Source organism: Prionailurus bengalensis, chromosome B4 (genome assembly GCF_016509475.1).
Source record: "Prionailurus bengalensis isolate Pbe53 chromosome B4, Fcat_Pben_1.1_paternal_pri, whole genome shotgun sequence".
NCBI lineage: Eukaryota > Metazoa > Chordata > Mammalia > Carnivora > Felidae > Prionailurus > Prionailurus bengalensis.
The window spans coordinates 83638567-83656557 of NC_057358.1; the positions used below are offsets into that span (position 1 = coordinate 83638567).

The 17991-nt window shown below is 50.2% G+C and overlaps 3 protein-coding genes across 5 annotated transcripts in view; 2 read left to right on the forward strand and 1 right to left on the reverse strand.

Annotated features, from left to right (window-relative positions):
• The window catches only part of R3HDM2 (R3H domain containing 2), a 162918-nt gene extending 162321 nt beyond the window's left edge, over window positions 1-597 (reverse strand). For 2 of the 3 annotated variants that reach the window (XM_043564553.1, XM_043564549.1), the window contains exon 1: window positions 506-590. The gene's annotated coding sequence lies outside the window, so the exon portion shown is untranslated. Of the gene's footprint in view, window positions 1-505 lie in introns of all 3 variants that reach the window. The other variant, XM_043564551.1, reaches the window with a different exon arrangement.
• Window positions 598-2994: 2397 nt separating this feature from the next.
• On the forward strand, window positions 2995-13526 carry INHBC (inhibin subunit beta C). The gene is made up of 2 exons (XM_043564567.1): window positions 2995-3706; window positions 10693-13526. Exons 1-2 carry the CDS (start codon window positions 3394-3396, stop codon window positions 11418-11420), a joined length of 1041 nt encoding a protein of 346 aa, XP_043420502.1. The 5' UTR covers window positions 2995-3393; the 3' UTR covers window positions 11421-13526.
• Window positions 13527-15114: 1588 nt separating this feature from the next.
• Window positions 15115-17991, forward strand: INHBE (inhibin subunit beta E). Its single transcript, XM_043564568.1, has 2 exons — window positions 15115-16285; window positions 16547-17991. The coding sequence occupies exons 1-2, from the start codon at window positions 15988-15990 to the stop codon at window positions 17296-17298; spliced, it is 1050 nt and encodes a 349-aa protein (XP_043420503.1). The 5' UTR covers window positions 15115-15987; the 3' UTR covers window positions 17299-17991.

A 17991-nucleotide genomic window follows, 5' to 3' on the forward strand; every position in this document is an offset into this window, starting at 1 on the left:
TGAGTTATGAGCCTAATGTAGGCCCAACTTTTAAGCTCCAGAAACATCTCCCTGTATGTTCCTAGTCGGAGCCCAGTCCTCCAACAACTCGGACACCAGCATGATTCGAAACGCTCCAACACCTTTCCCTCCCATTTTTCCAACGCTCGAAGGAAAACGGAGACCCAAGAAACACATGGAGCTAGTCACCCCAAGGCACTACAAGGGCGCAACAGTTTTTAGCTCCCACCGCACAGGCCACAGGTGGCGCCAGCCCCCCGCCCTCCCCGCGCCCCCCACTCCTCCGCTTCTCGCCTGGGCTCCCCGCGCACACTCAGGGCGTCTCGGGCCTCAGGGCCGTCCTTCACGGTGGGTTCCGGCCTTGACCCACCGCCCCCAGGCCCGGATAGCTCCAGCGCGGGGAACCCAGGCCAGGGGCCTCCGCCCGCCAGCCCGCGCGGCCGCCACGCCCCCTCCCCACGGGCAGCCCGCGCCGCCCGCCCCCTCGGCCGGGAGGTGGCCTCACCTCACGCGGGCCGTAGCAGGGAGGGCGCCCGCGTCTCCGCCCGCCGCCCGGGCCCACGGCCGCTCGGCTGCGGCTCGGCCCCGACGGCCGGCGGCGGCGCGCTTCTGGGGGCGGGCTCTTCTCGGCGGGGGTTTCCCCGGGGCCCGGGGCGGGGGAGCAGGGGGGACTGGGGCGGGGGAGGGGAAAGGGGCTTGGGAAGGAAGGGGGAGAGGGGGAGAAAAGGGGGGAACCAAACCCGGAAAGGGAGAAAAGGGGGGAGGGGGAAAATCAGAAGGGGAAGAAAGGCCCAGAGTCCGCCCCCCGCTGCGGCCTGCGCGCTACGTCACCACGTCTAGCGTAATCGTCAGCGCGTTCTGCGCCCCGCGCGTCCCCGCTTCTCTGTGCCCCTTTCCACCGCTGCAGACGCCCCCTACCTGGTCACCCACCCAGCCTGCCCTCGCGTTCTCCTCCCCGGCGCACACGTCCGCTCGCTCGCTCGCTCGCTCGCTCTCTCTGTCGCTCTCTCCGCGTTACCTGTGTCTCAAGCCGGCAATCCAGATCCACTGCGATCCTCAGTCCACCTTAAATCCATCAAGCCTGTCAGATTCACCCAAGATTAAAACATAATACTAATTACTGTAAAGTAATTTAAGTGTACAGAGCACTGTCAAAATAGCCTTTCACTTAGGACAGTAAATCTTGCACCCAATATGTGCAATAAATGTTTATGGTATAAATGGACAAAGATGTAGTAGGTGAATGTCCATTTTTTCCAGATGTAAAAACGTAACTCTACGTAAAAGCAGTTTTAAGTCCGTCCTATTAAAATCACTTACCACCTCCTTTCAAGATAGAGTTCTTTTCCTTAAGAGTCATTTGAAGTTGCAACCTCCCCCATTCTGTCTGTTCTAGGCAAATCAATTTAGTTATTGATTAGATGTATTTGGATCATTTACTGACCAATTCCCTCCGAGAAGCATTGTAGTCTTACGGTGATAGAATTCGACCATTAAATATTTACTATGTCACAAGAACTGCAGTAAGCAAAAAGAATAATAATCAAATAATTATAGTACCATGTATGTGCTATAGAGATAGGTTCAATGTGCTATGGAGGCGCCAGAAGGAGCAATTAGCTCTTAGAGGTGAGGGAGATTGAGTAAGCTACAGAGAAGTTATATGCTGTGTGCCTTAAACATATACAGTGATGCGTAGCAATTATCTCTCAATAAAGCTTGGGGGGAGGGAATTTCCACACCTTTAAACACCTACATCATAGATCAGGCACTATGTGCAATGCTAGTAATATAATGGTAAGCAACAGATATGACTTGAAAAGTTACTGCACTGCAGATGGTGATTGGGGGCATGGCTTCCAGGAAAGAAGAGTCCAGAAGGGCTAATAGTGGCAGAATTTCTTCAGCACATCTAGAGGTACAGGTTACTCTGGTCCACAAACAAACCTACATAGCAGAAATAATAAACTTTTATTAAGCACTTGCTATGTGACAGCCAGTGTAAGTGTTTTTACAAAATTATTTAAATCTCAAGGCTCTGAGATAATCATTACAGATCTATAATCCTGTATTCAAAATCTATTGGGCCAGACATGTTTCAGAATTCAGAAAATTTCAAGTTTTAAAAGGGTAAAATGATACATATGCTATATATTACACAACACCCCTAGGAGTAGGATCCCAGAATCAATATTTTTGGAGTAAAAATGTATAGTCTCAGTACACTTTTTAAAAAAAAATCATAGATAACCTCCCCTGTGTTCAGGTCAGACTTAGTCACCATATGAGTTATCAAAAAAAAAAAAAAAAGGATTATGGGTTTTTTTGGATTTTGGTATCATGGGTAACCATTTTTCCCACTTCTGCAATGAAAAAACTAAAGCAAGAGAAGTCAAGAAACTTGCCCAAAGTCACGCCACTAATAAAAGGAAGAGACAGAATTTTGACCAAGGTCATCTAGTTTTTAAAAAAATCTATCTTCCTAACTCTACCCACCATTCCTGCCAGGTAAATCCCTACTGTGGGGACACAGGCCCTTCCCTGGAGAGCCACTGGTCAGGACCTTTGGAGGACCGGGGATTCTTAGAAATCTCAAAATTTCTCTTCCTAAACAGACAAATCCCCAAAAGGTGAGTAAATCTAGCACTCGAGCCCCATTCCCACCTTCAGACTTCCCACTGAGGACACAGAAGACCTGGCTGGAACACTTCCCCTCCTTTGCCTTAACCTTCATACTGGCTAATCTGGATCCCAGCTGGGTAAAACCTAACGGGATAGGGGTGGGAAGGACTAACAAAGGATTCTGCATTATGAACCTCAGGGAGGGAGAAAAGGGGCATGGGGTTTTGAGAAGGACCAGGCAAAGGAAAATATAACTCTCAATTATCCCCACGACAGTGACAGGAAGTGTCATGCCAATGACCCCTCTTGTTTGAGAGTCAGTCACCCTTTAACACTCAGCCTAAAAACCTCTCATCTCTCCCTTTTCCTCCAGGCTTCCCAGCAAGGCTATTGATCTGAAGAGGAATTTCATCTCTAACCTTTGTCCCCAGGCCTGGCAGCTTACTTGGGTAACCCACTGCCTCCCAACATTGGCCCAGGGACATTTCTTTCCCCAAACAAACCAACCTCCCCTCACATCCCCCACTCTGTACTTTCACTGACTGTGTGTTCGAGGCTCCTGCCAAGTTCTACCTGTAACTGGCTTCATCTCCCAAGTCAGATGTTTGGCTGCTGTATCCCCTGAAACAAGGAGTCATGCCAGCTGGACACACTCTCCTTCCAGGGCCCCCGGTGGCCAGGTTGGAGTTGAGACCACAGCTGTTGAGACCCTGAGCCCCGGTTTTACAGCTCTGCCTCAGCTGTATCACTCAAAGAGGCCCTCCCCCAGCAATGATCTCCTCATTGCTCCTGGCCTTCCTCCTCCTGGCTCCGGCTCCAGCGGCCATTCCCAGAGCTGACAGTCAGTGTCTGGCATGTGGAGGACCCGCCTTGGACTTGGATCGCCAGCGGGAGCTGCTTCTTGACCTGGCCAAGAGAAGCATCTTGGACAAGCTACGCCTCAGCCAGCGCCCAACACTGAGCCGGCCTGTGTCCAGAGCTGCTCTGAGGACTGTGCTACAGCACCTCCATGGGCCCCCCCAGGGGACACTTCTGGAGGCTGACAGGGAACAGGAATATGAGATCATCAGCTTTGCTGACACAGGTGGGTTCCTATGCTATAGATCTTCCCCAAACCACCTGACCTCTCGGGGAAAGGAAACGTCTCCTCCCAGCCTAACCCCTGTCCCCCTCCCCCAAACCATCCTACTCTTGCTTCTCATGGCCTATAATCTCCTAATCCCAGGCTCTCACCCCTCCCCACCCCACCTCCTGCTCTCTCTTATTTAGACTTCACCAATGGGCAGCTGGGAAGTGGGTAGAATTCACTTCTTTGGGGACCGCCTGTCTGCATGTCCTCTGGCTCCCACAAACTTCCACAGGCTGTGGTGTGAGCTAATCTACTTCCTCGGCCTGGCCCCTGAGGCTGGGATCTGGGGAGTCTGTCCTTTCTCTGTTCTCCCCATCCCCCAGATGCCTCATTTTAGTAAAAAGGGAAACAGTAGAACACTGGGACTACAATACCCCTCCGACCTACCCCTGTTCTCTCGCCTTAATACCTTGGGTCCTCACATCAGAACAGGGTCAAAATGGGATTCAGAAAGGTGGGTAAAAGATAGAGGAGAAAGGAGGGTTACCCCGAGAGAGGGAAGAGGAGTTGGAGAATTTAGTGCGTAGTTAGAGAGAAGGTCGAGAATTTGGAGACAGGACCCTAGAAACAGAACACAAAGTGATGTCTTCGGCCTCTGAGCCTCTTGCAAGCTCTTTCTGAGGTCTGGAAGATCCTGCCCACTCCTGGCCCCTTTCCCCTGGTCAGCACCTACTCCCCTGTCCCTTCAAGACCCAGCGCTCCCATCCTCAAAAACCCACCCTGACCTGAAGGTGATGGGCTCCCTCTCCTGTGGTTCCCATACCCTCACCCTGAACCTGAACTCTGTGTGGAATTGCCTGTTTCCAGGTTTTCTGTGAAGTCTGTCTTCCCATAAATGTCAATCCCTTGAGATCAAGAACTGTCATTTATTCTTCGCGTTATCACCAGAAGGTAGCGTATAGTAGAAATAACTAACACTTGTATGATGTTTACTTGATTCTAAGCCTTTTACACACACTGACTCCTTAAGATCCTCACAACAACCCAGTGAGGCAAGTTATCCTCATTTTAAAGATACTGAAACTGAAGCACAAAGATGTTGAGTAATTGGGGCACCTGGCTGGCTCAGTCCGTAGAACATGCGACTCTTGATCTCAGGGTCATGAGTTTGAGCCCCACGTTGGGTGTAGAGCTTACTTAAAAAAAAAAAAAAAAAGAGGTTGAGTAACTTCTCAAGGTCCTATGACTGGTAAGTGGTGGAGCCAGACAGCCTAGCTCTGGAACCCATGACCTTGACCACCATACTACTCTTCCTCTCGTGAACACAGTAGATGACCAATAAACATTGGTTGCGTTAAACAACCAAACCATGCTATAAGTCAGCTTGACCACAGTGTAGAATCATCAGTGATGCATAAGACCCTATTCTAATTCAAAAGGGGATTTCTGCCTGTGATTAAGAACACAAACTGGAGCCAGATAAACCTGGGTTCAAATCCCTGCTCTGCTGCTTATTACTCTGTGACCTCGGTTGTTAATAGTTTTCTCACGTATAAAATGGGGATAATGAGAGGAGAGTTGAGAGAATTAAATGAAGTAACACAGGTAATGTTCTTAGAAGGTTAAGGTGGGAAAGAGCAAGAAATCGAAAACTCAGCTCCTGTGCATGAGGGGTTTAGTTGCTGCTGGGAATAAATTAATTAGAAAGTAAGGCAGAATGAAATAATGCTAGAGGAGGGCACAGAGCTTGCTGGGGCAGGGGTTATTCATTGGGTCCTAGCGAGAGAGGAAAGGCTTTCAAAAGAAGATTGCAAATGGACTGGCATTGTAGAATAAGTTTGACTTCAATGGGTAGAGAATGGTAAACACAGTAAATGGAGAGTAAAAGTCTGAAGGAGTAAACTGCATTTGGAGTTGAAAAGTAGCTCGGAGTGGATGAGCACAAGGTAGACAGATAACAACGAACCATGGCTCCCTTGAACACCAAGATCCTGTTTGGTGTCTTGTTTTGTTTTGTTTGTTTGTTTGTTTTACCTCTGTATCCCTGACACCAGTTCCTGGCAACATTGTGATAATAATGTCAGCTACCAGGTATTTAGTGTGCCTGTCTCATCTCATTTAAAGTAGACTTTATTATTTCCATCTTCTGAAAGCAGAACTGACACTCAAAGAAGATCATTTACATGGCCAAGGTCATACAGCTTGCAAGGGGCAGAATTCAAACACGGTTCTCTCTGACTTCAAAGTCTATATACTTTCCACATATTTGCTAATCAATGAATGAGTACAACATTCAGGCCCAAGGGGGCCTGATCTGAGATGACATTTGGAAGTGAGAATGACTGATACCTGGGTTCTACCTTTTTCATTTCAATATGTTAGCTTGAAGTTTTTATTCCAATTTAAGCTTTCATCTACACTACAGTATGAAAGCAAGATCTGAGTGTTGCTCTTGGTGGAGATAGGAAGAGAGAGCTTGGGGCTCTGCAGAAACTGGAGTAGGGGCGTTCAGTGATGTCCTGGAACTGCCTTCTACTGGCTCGTGAGAACAAATTACAAACATCTCCCAACTCCGCATCTAGGGTTGTCATGTTAATAGTTTGAAATCAGCCGTGGTGGGAGAATTTATACCACAGAAATTGGCAAACATTACAAATCAGGGTTTAGTTCCCTCCGGAATCCAGTTGTTAAACATTTACCAGCACATCACTGCCTGTGACCTAAAATACAAGTTATCTGCCTGCCACACACCTAACATGCAATGCTGACACAGGGACAGGATAACCATAATAGATACTCCTCTTCAATATGGGAGACAGGGGAGTGGGGGACACAGAACAGTCACTGATCCACGAACGTTCTGATATCCAGCCAGGCACATATCTCGGTCTACCCCAAATCCAGAATTCTCTTAGTTAGGGCTGGGTCTTGCTCCTTGCTAAGAGTTTCCTCTCCTCTTAAGGAGAGCCCATCAGTGCTCTCCTTGGCTTCTAGATCTACTGTCTCAGCCCTTGGCTCCACCCTCTGAGATGTCTTTCCTTTTACATAGGAAATGACCTGTGTCTGCAGCTGAGAAGTTTTCTCAGCCTGCTTCCTGCCCAAAGAAGTTGGGGGCCCAGAGACATCTTTTCATTTTGAATCATCTCTGTCCCTTTTAGTCCAAACTGGTGCTGCTTTCACTACTAAAATTATCTGTAAAACCCTGTGAGTCTTCTAAATAATGAATTGTAGTCTACTCGATTAGACAAAAGACACTCAACACTATCAAGACAGACCCCTCTTTAGGTTACAAGGCGGGATATTGTGGGTCAACACTCAAGATCCTTCGAAGCCCTTTTGTCTAGTTGAGAGGATCTACAGAACATCATCTTAAATTTTAGATTTTAACAAAGGTGTTAGATCTTAACAAAGGCTCTTACAGCTGACCCTTTTTTAAATGTTTTGATCTTCACTCGGAGACCATGTTTTACTGGCAATGCCCTGGATTTGATTTTTACCCTGAGACCATTTCTTACTTTGAGAACCTTTTGCCAGACAGAGAGGTGAGGAATGGAAAAATATCTTATTGTTCAATCTAGCAAGTCCTGTTGGAAATATTTTCTCTAAATTCTGCTTGAAAATTGAACAGTTCCTTTTTTAGTTCATGTCACTCCTGAAATGCCTTCTCATAGGCAGCTAAAATAAGCCAATTGGCACTTCCAGCATTCTGCCTGGAAATATCTTTAGCTAAATTCACAACTTTGTTAGATACCATTTCTAGCTTCCAAGTTACCACAGATGATAGCCAATACATAACACAGGTTCCCCTTTCTCCAGCTTCCAGTGGCAATTTCCTCACTGTTCTTCCTACCTTTGCTAACAGTCTCCTCACCATCCTCCCAACGTCTCCCTGCCACCCAGTCCCAAAGCCAATGCTACATATTTTGGGTCTTTGTTATGGAGCACCCTACTTCTGTAACAAATTTCTGTTTCAGTTATCTCTTAATACAACTAATCAGCCCAAACATAGAGGCTTAAACCAAAAAAGTCAACACTGCTGATGATCGTGTGGTTTGACTGGGCTTATCTGGACAGCTCTTCATCTCCATTTGAGGAGTAGGTAAGGTCACTGAAGCAACTGCATTCAGTCAGGAGCTCGGATGGGACAGGAACATCTAAGATGGTGTCTGATCCTCAAAGTCTCTCGTTATTCAGTAGTCTAGCCCAAGTTTCTTTAAAGCCTGGTGGCTGGCCTCCAAAAGGGCAAAACATCATTATGTAAGCACTTACCAAGTTTCTGCTTGAACTGTGTGCTTGCCTATGTCTCATTGGCCAAATCAGGTCACACAGCCATGCCCAGACTTAATGTGGAAAGGAACTGCACCAAGCCATGAATTTTGGGAGGTGTTGTTCATTGGGGGCCAACTGTAATAGCCTACCATAGCCCCTACTTGTTATGTGTCTGCCTGCTTTAACTAGGGTAAATTAAGAGATTTTAATGGGAGGGTGCTTAGTGACATAGCAAGATTAGTTGAGCCCCTCAGACTCTTCATCTAGGATTTGGGAATTGGGGCACACTAGAAGATCATGTCTCTTAGCTAAGAGGAGCTGAGTAAAAGATTCTGTAGACTCGGGAGCTGGGGCCACCATTTAGGACCTGAGGAAACTGACAAAGGAGAAGTAGATCCACAGGGAGAGAGGAATGGAGTAGTCTTACTTAGAGAGATGGAGATGAGAGATGTCATGTTGGCTTTGAGAGCTGTCGAGAACAACCTTATTCCTGACTTTCCAATTCACACGAAGCCTAGTTGAACTTTATTTTCATTTAACAATCATGTTTTGAGTGCCTATTATGTACTAGATACTACAGAGAATGGTGAACCGTACAGGCACAATCTCCACCTTCATGGAGTTTACATTCTAGATGGTGGGGCAGGGAGGAGGAGAGAAGAGGAGGAGAAGTACATAGTAAACATATGAACAAAAAACAAAAATGACTACAGAGAGTGGTAGTAGCTATAAAGACAGTTAAGCAGGACGATGTATTAGAGAAATGGTCATATTGTTGAAGGCTGCTTTAGATATGTTAGTCGGAAAAGCCTCTCTGAGAAGGAGACATTTGAGTTAATTGCCAAAAAGAAGCCAGTCCTTCAGAGATCTTGGAAAGACATTCCAGACAGAAGAAACAGCACATGCTGAGACCATGAGGTGAATCCATGTTTGGTGAGTTCATGGAACAGAAAAGAGACAGTATAGGTAGAACATAGTCGTTAAATGGCAAAGTGCCTAATCATACAAGTTTTTTTGTGCTAAGAGGTTTAGTTTATTCAAATAGCAATGGGAAGCCTTTGAAGGGTCCTTAAGCTAAGGAGATCATCCCATTTATGTAATAAAATGCACGCTGGCTGATATATGGAGAATGATTTGGGGACAAGAGTGGACCATCTGGGAAGCTATTGCCATAATTCAAGAGAAAGATGATGGTGGGTTGAACTAATATGTAGTAGAGGAGATGGGGATGAGTGCAATTATATTATGAATTGGAGGTGGAGCTGTCAGATATTGCAGATAGTTTTAAAGTAGGGGATGAGGGCAATCAAGGTTTTGCCTCAAGCAATGCATGTATAGGGAATAAGATTGGAGAAGGAATAGGTTTGGGTTGGGGTGGGATAAATCTAGAGTTTATCTTTGAACATGAAGAGTTTGAGATATCATTGGATATCCAAATAGAATATCAGATCAGCAGCTGGATATACAAACCTGAGGATCAGGGAGAGGTCAGGGCCAGGGATATATATTTGGGAGTCATCAGCATACAGATGGAATAGAAAGCCATGGGAATTGATGAGATCATTCTGGGAAAGAATATAGATAGAGAAGAGAGCTCAGGACCTTCAACATTGAGAGGTCAGGGAGAGGAAGAGGAGCTGTCAGTAAGAGACCAAGATAGAGTGGCCAGAGTCGCAAAAACCAAGAGAAGGAAATATTTCAAGAGGGAGGGAATGATTAAGTGTGTCAAACACTGCTTAAAGGTCAAATAAGATGAATATAAAGAGATGAAACCATTGGATTTGGCAGTGTAGAAAGTGTTGGTGATCCTGACAAGAGCAGTTTCAGTGGAGTGGAGGGAACAGAAACCCAATTAAGGTGTTCCAGGAGGTCAGGTAAGGGATGAAGAGAGAAAATTGGATAAGAGTAATAGTGATAGGAAGAAATACATAGAATCATTGTGGTGAGGGACTGGATATGGTTTCTAGAGGTGATAAGGAGGGTAGTGGTGCCACCAATTCTAAGAACAGAAAGAGGGGTGTATAGGAAGGAAAAGAGTGATTTCCATTTGGGAAAATTTTTATTTTAATGTGCTGGCAGGACATTCATGTGGCAAAATTAAGCAGTTAGAAGTTTAAACCTGAAGGTTGTTGATTCCCAAATCTTTTTTTTTTTTTTGAGAGAGAGCTCTAGAGAGAGAAAGTGGGGAGGGGGAGAGAGAGGGGGAGACAGAGGATCCAAAGCAGGCTCCACACTGACAGCAGAGAGCCCGATGTGGGGCTCAAACCCATGAACCATTAGATCATGACCTGAGCCAAGTTGGACGCTCAACCGACTGAGCCATCCAGGCACTCCGTTGATTCCCAAGTCCATATATCTAGTCCAGAGGTGCAAAGTGGTCTAGACTAGACATCCAGATATGAGACTCACCAGCATAAAAATTGTGTTGGCTGACCATGAATGTGGGTAAGAACTCTCTTCAGTGTAGAGTAAAAGGAAGTGAAGGTCAAAGACAAACTATGGAGAACTCTTGCATTGAACAGATGGTCATAGAAAAAAAAAAAAAAGCCAGCAAAGAAAATCAAGGAAGACTCATAAGAGTTGTGTCATAGAAGCCAAGAGAGAAAAGATTTTCAATAAAGAAGGGGTGGTCAACAATGCCAAGTGCTGCAGGGAGTTCAAGCATGCTGAGAGTAAAGAGGTAGCACTGACACTCAGAAGACCATAGTGACTGGGGGTTCTTGTGTCCGCAGGCTTTTCCAACATCAACCAGACTCGTCTTGACTTCCACTTCTCCTCTGATAGAACTGCTAGTGCCATGGAGATCCAGCAGGCCAGCGTCATGTTCTTTGTACAGCTCCCTCCCGATACCATCACCTTACCTTTGAAGCTGAGGATCCTTGTGCCAGGCTCACATGACACCAACCTCACCTGGGCCACTCAGCAACTGCTGGAGGTGGATGCCAGTGGCTGGCACCGGCTCTTCTTGGGGCCTGAAGCTCAGGCTGCCTTCAGCCAAGGGCACTTGACCCTGGAGCTGGTACCTGAAGGCCAAGGAGCCCAGAGCTCGGTCATACTGGGTGGGGCTGCCCACAGACCTTTTGTGGCAGCCAAGGTGAAAGTTGGGGGCAAGCACCGGCTTCACCGGCGAGGCATCGACTGCCAGGGTGGGTCAAGGATGTGCTGCCGACGAGAGTTCTTTGTGGACTTCCGTGAGATTGGCTGGCACGACTGGATCATCCAGCCTGAGGGCTATGCAATGAACTTCTGCACAGGGCAGTGCCCACTGCATGTGGCAGGCATGCCTGGCATTGCTGCCTCCTTTCACACTGCGGTGCTCAATCTTCTCAAGGCCAACACAGCGGCAGGCACCGCCGGAGGGGGTTCATGCTGTGTGCCCACGGCCCGGCGCCCCTATCTCTGCTCTACTATGACAGGGACAGCAACATTGTCAAGACTGACATACCTGACATGGTGGTAGAGGCCTGTGGGTGCAGTTAGTCCGTGTGTGGTATGGACAGCCCAAGGTGGGGTAGGCAAGCATGCCCTCCCGGAAGTACCCTTCCTTGAGAGGAAGAGATGGCCCCATTACTGACTCTGTCCAGAAGGAGGGCTCCCTCTTCCTGAGCAACTGATGGAAATTATGCCAACTGTGACTTGAGGAGATCTTCATCCAAAGAGAGTCACTGTACATCTTCATGACCACCAGTCTCTCTCCTCAAGCTTAGTCTATCCAGCAAGCCCCACAGGCTCAACTGCCACCCCAGGGACTCTGATCCACCTGCAGCCATTGGCAGTGACATCTAGTTCCTAGGCAGAGATATCCGTAGCCTACCCTTAATCCATCCCATAATCCACAATACTTCCCCCTCTTCCCGCTTGATGGCTGTCACTCCAGGATGAGCTGACCAAGCCCCTTCCCCGATTTTCTGGATTACCAGAGAGTCCCTTCCTTGGATTCACTGGGGATTAGATCACTGTTTTCCAAAGTGAGGTTTACTCTTCTCTGTATCTTGAGCCCCTTTCTTATTTGCCTTGCTGGGCTACTAAGGCTCTCTTGGCACATCCTTATCCATTCTTTTCCCTGTTCTATGACCTTAGGGGCTGACTCACCTGAGCTCCTTTGGCCTCTGGCTTCCTGCTGAATTTGACTAAGGGGAGACACAAGCAGGAGATCAAAGGATAGGAGGTGATAGAGGCCAGGGTATTTCTTACTCCTGTTCCCTCTTTCTAGTTGCCATGGATCTGTGTGACTGTGGCTGCGGCCTGTCCCTACAACTCCTGTCTGGCTCGCCACTGGCCCCAGCTCTGCCTAGGTTCTGATATCACTGCTTCTGCACTAGGGGCTTGCTAGTCCCGGGGAGCTTCAACATCCCTCCTTGGTTCCCTTAACCCTGCCTCTGTAAATAAGTTCTTTATTAAGTCTCCTTCATGATACAAACGCAGACAGCTGAATAGTTCTTTTGTCTCCTGCTGAGACCCTGGCTGACACCAAGGATGACACAGAGTTTGCCTGCCTTGTGCACTTCTACTCTCTCTCACACACAGGCTCCTCAGGGCTGAGCTGTTGTGTCTATCCCGTACTTCATGCCTCTTCCTTCCCCAGGCTGCCTCGTCTTCTTTCTTAGGCCTCCTCCTCCCCAGCTCCCAGAGACACCTTCGCTGGTCTCAGTGCCGATAAAGACTTAGGTTTTACCTGCTCTTCTCCTCTCTCTATCCTCACTCCGAGAGATGAGACAGATCACTGCTCACTCAGCAACCAGGCTGACAACCTGTGAGCCCTTCTGTGGTGGGAGGCAGAGGCACGGCTCAGAGCTGGCTGCCCTCCCTCACTGAACCCAAGGGCTCCATCCAGGAGACGTGCTTGGAAGCTGGAACTGGCCAAGGGCCACTCGCATGGGACAGGGAGAGTAAAAGGAAGGCACGGAATGAGGACAGGGAGGTATTTGCTCTGAGACGGGGTCCTCTCTAGACCTTTGCCCTTCTTTCCCCATCATCCCCTCCCTTTGGCTGGACAGCCCTGAACCATGGGGTCGATATTGTCTGCAGCCCAAGGCCGAGTTTGCGCAAAACCCATGTGTCCTTTGGGTGATGTGATGTCTGTGTTTGCTCAGCTTATAACCCCCTCCTCCCAGGGTCTGAGGTCCCTGGAATAGGAAGCCTAGAAGAGACAGCCTGAAAGGGACGTCCTTAGGGCCCTGCAAATCTGAGCCTTGGGGCTTCCTGAGCAACCCACGGAAGCTCTGCCACCTTTGCCTTGAGGAGATCTTCATTTAAGGACAACATCTAAGGAAGTCTTCTGTGCCTCTTTCCCCCCCTTCCACAGTGTGTCCCCTCCCTACAAGCCACTGTGATCTAACCTCTCTCCCTCCAACTACACCTTCAGTCTGCAGGGGCAAGACAAAGGTGAGATGAAGCAAGGCACTCACTTGGGGGGGGGGGGCAAAATTGTAAGGGGATGTCAAGAAATTCATCAATTAAGATAAATAATATCTTAATGGAATATTTTTAAAACACCAAAATGAATGCCCCCAAACCCATGATGGACAACATAACAAATCTTAAAATAAACACGGCATCAGTATTACTCTCTTTCTTTTTGGCTCTGCCTTTTGGGAAAAGGGAAAAGGGTGGGTCTGTTTTCTTCCGAACCTTTTCTTCCGGAGCCTCTTGGCCCCTAACTCCAGACTGAGTTGGGTTTTTCTCATTTGGGCAAGATAATCACTCCGGCTTCTACTTCCTTACCCACCTCCAAGCCTGTCCCTCCCCAGCACCCAACCAGGTTGGTGGTAGGGCGGGCCTGTGAGGCAGATGGCTGGGGTATTTATAACCTGGGAGCACTTCTTGGGGAAAGTGACTAAGATGCTAAGAGCATATTTATAGCTGGGTTCTGACGTAAGTGTCAGTGGGGAGGTAGGGCCAGGCCAGGCACAGCAGCAAGAGGGTAGGAAGAGCTGAAAATTGGGGGCACCTGATAGAGAGGGTCGGGGAGAAGTAGGGTCGGCTGCCACTTTGTTCTGCTTCCCTTGACTCTGTCTCCTGGCACCCACAGGTAAGCCCTCTGAGACACCAAGCATAGGCAGAATCTTCTTCACAGTTCCATGTTCCAGACCCTAGGAGCAGAGGGCTGTCACTCTCATCATCCTCAACCAACAGAGAAGTTGCTGAGAGCCGGGGAGAGAACTGGACAGAGGGGTTTGAATATGTTTTGACCCGGGGAGACACGTAGGGAGGAGAGGAGAGTCTCAGAGTCTCATCTCACTGTCCCCTCTCCCCCTCCCCACCACACAGTGCCCTGGGTTTCTAGGAAGAGCCTGGCACCCGTCGCCAAGCTCCATTGCCACGTGTCAATATGACGAGGTCTAAAACCAAAGGTAGCGGCGACGTGGGGCCTGACGACAGCTTCTGCTCTCTGGCAGTGGAGAGAGGGGAGAGCACCGGACCAGCCTCTCTGTCTGCTGTAGGAGAGACAGAGTCCCCAGAATGAGAGGTTGGGAAGCGTCCGCATCTCCCCACTTCTGAGAACAGCCCATTCCCTGGGAAGCTGGTCAACGCTAAGCCAGATGCGGTCCAGTGGCGCCACACTGCCACATGGTGGACACCGGCGGTACTGAGGCCCGGCCCCCAAAGCACCACTTTTCTTCCCCTGGTGCCAGGTCTAATAGTCTCTTGACAGCCCCCACTGGCTAAAGAGAGGGGAGATTAATCAAATGGCGTAGGGGCACATTTCCCAATCACACTTCTTGCTTTCTAGCTTCTTGAAGAAACCAGGGACACGGAGAGAAAGGCTAGCATGAAGTCAACCCTAAGTTGAAGGTGGAGGGGCCATGGCCCTTCCACTCAGTGAGGAAGCATGGTAAGGAGGGCTGGGATTGGAACTCAGGTTGCTGCAATCATCTTGCTTTGCTCTTAAAAGTCCTTAAAGCTCCCACTTCCTGTCCCCGCTCACAGAGGCCTGGCACCACTTCCAGGATGTCCTAAATTTAGGCAACTCTCACAGTCCCCTTAAAGAGAACCAGCGGCTGGGTATGGGCCCTCCCAAGTCCCATGCCCTTCTGCCAGCCTTGATGGACTCTGCCCTGCTCTAAGATTGCATCACCACCACCCGTACCTCTCTGGTTCCTCAGACATCGTAGCGACATGCCCTCCCCCCCAACCCCCCTCCGTGCTCCAGCCCTCCTCCACGTTGTGCTCCAGTCCAACTGGACTCTGGGCGGCCAGCATAGGCAGGGTCAGGAGGTGACTTCCGTGCCCCGTGGCACTGCCACCTTGGCCTGGGCAGGAGGACTCCGCTCCTCTCCCACCCACAACCTCTCCTTGCTGTCCCAACCCCGTTGCTAGAAATAGAGACCAGAGTTCTCCTTCTGGCCCAGAGATCCTGGAGAAATGACCATCAGAACTCACAGCTGTCTGATGAAAACTGTTGCAGCAGAGGTGGCCGGGCAAGCTAGAAAGACTAGAGGTATGGGGAAAATCGCCCTCCCCACCTAGCTCATATGGAGTCCCTCCCCTGAGCCCCAGACCTTGGGGACTGAGCATGTGAAATCATTCTCTTTCTTGCATCATGCGTGTCCACATTGCCCCCCCCCCACCCCCCTACCCCACCTCAAACTCAGTGACCAGGGCCAGATGGTGAAACCTGAGCTGGGGCGGGGTGGGGGGGGACCTCCACCCCCTCCCCTGCAAGGACCTGATGGGCAGCACAGCTGGCCAATCCTGGGGCTCAGAGGGTAGGTCTGCTGGCTGACCACTAGGTGAGGGAGCCCCAGGTTGCGGCTCTAAAGAGGCCCCAGTCAGTAACCAGCCATGAGCTGTGAGGGTCAAACCTGCAGACTACGCTAAACTCAGCTACCCATAGGACCATCCACCTACTGCCTTCCTGAGTCCCAGGAAAGAGAAGACAGGTGGCTCTACCCTTGGCCAAGGGTAGGTGTGGCACCACTGTCTGCCTCTGCTGCGCCCTCATTGGCCTCTACGCAATCAGATCAACAGAAGGAGCAACTGCCATCCAAGGCTCCTGACCCAGCCCAGGGCCATTCACCAGGAGCATGGGGCTCCCTGATGGCCAGTGCCAGCTGGTGCTGCTGTGGACACTGGTGTGGGCACAGGGGGCAGGGTCTGTCTGTCCCTCCTGCGGAGGTCCCACACTGGAGCCCCAAGCAGAACGTGCTCTGGTCCTGGAGCTAGCCAAGCAGCAGATCTTGGAGGGGCTGCACCTGACCAGTCGTCCCAGAATAACTCACCCTCCACCCCAGGCAGCGCTGACCAGAGCCCTCCGGAGACTGCAGCCAGGAAGTGTGGCTCCAGTGAATGGGGAGGAGGTCATCAGCTTTGCTACCATCACAGGTGGGTGAGGGAGAGAGCGAGGCAGAGAGCAGACCGGGAGAGGGAGGCGGACGGGGAGACTGATGGAAAAGGCAGACGGCGCAGGGTGTGGGAGGAGAAGTTGGGGCGGGGACTGGCTGCGGAGGACGGGGGACCCAAGGCAGCCCCAGTTTCTTCTAAAGGTGGGTGCTAGGGAGAGCCGTGGGTAGGGCTTGCGGGGGTCTCCGAGGAGAGCTTTAGCTCTGCTCACATTCCTCCGACCCTTCTCCATCTCCCTGGCAGAGCCTTCCACTTCCGCCTGCAGCTCCGTGCTCACCTTCCACCTGTCCACAGCTCAGTCCCGGCACCTGTACCACGCCCGCCTCTGGCTGCGTGTGCTCCCCACCTTTCCCGGCACTCTTTCCTTGAGGACCTTCAGGTGGAACCCAGGAAGGAGGCGCCGAGAGTCGCGCACCCTCCTGGCGGAGCACCAGATGACAACCCCAGGCTGGCACGCCCTGACTCTGCCCTCTAGTGGCTTGAGGGGTGAGGCGTCCGCTGTCCTGAAACTCCAGCTGGACTGCAGACTCCCAGGAGGCAACGCCACGGCTGCCCCACAGTGGCTCGTGGACACGGCGGGAGATGAGCGGCCCTTCCTGGAGCTTAAGATCTGGCCCAAGGGGCCTGGAGCAGGCCGCACCAGGAGGAGGACCCCTACCTGTGAGCCCGAGACCCCCTTATGTTGCAGGCGAGACCATTATGTAGACTTCCGGGAACTGGGATGGCGGGACTGGATCCTGCAGCCGGAGGGGTACCAGCTCAATTACTGCAGTGGACAGTGCCCCCCTCACCTGGCAGGCAGCCCGGGCATTGCTGCCTCCTTCCATTCTGCTGTCTTCAGCCTCCTCAAAGCCAACAACCCTTGGCCCTTGGGTACTTCCTGCTGTGTTCCTACTGCCCGAAGGCCCCTCTCTCTCCTCTACCTCGACCGTGACGGCAATGTGGTCAAGACAGATGTGCCAGATATGGTGGTGGAGGCCTGCGGCTGCAGCTAGCAAGAGGACCTGGGGATTTGGAGTAAAGAGATCAGTTGGGGGTTCCCAGGCAAAGGGCATCTGTGGCTGGAGACATTAGATTCCTGATCCACAGCCCCACCCAATGGGTGGGGTGGCAGTATGACTGGGTTGACCCCTAGGGGACCTGAATGGGCACGTGCTCATCCAGACTCTTGCCTATTCCAGGTTGATGTGTGGGGAGATGGGGAAGGTGTGTCCTCTAAAGGAATCTACCCAGAAAGCATGATTGCTTACTCTAACCCCTATGAAAAGATGGCAGAGGTGAGGGAGGGACAGAGGGAGGGAAGGAGAAGGCAGAGAAAAATTACTTCGTCTTTCTCAAGAAGAGAAAGTCCTCAAGTGAGGGGAGGAAGAAGCAGACCAAGATCCCAGCAGGCTTGGGACAGGGGAAACAGGCTGGCCAAGGGTAGGAACTTTGGAAGAGCTCTGAGGGAGTGTCAAGAAAGAGATAGGCAAGGGGCTAAGAGGAGGTGTGTGGGAGAGCCCCAGAACTGGGAGTCAGGAGAGAGGGGTGCTGAGCCCAAGAAGTTCCCTGTTTTTTTTTTTCCCAGCGGGGGACAGGACGCACTGGGGAGACAAATGTTTATACTTTCCTAATAAAAATGAGGGGAAAACCCAACAAGTATGAGTCATAAAGAAGGGCTGGGGTGATAGTCTAAAGGGATAAGTTTT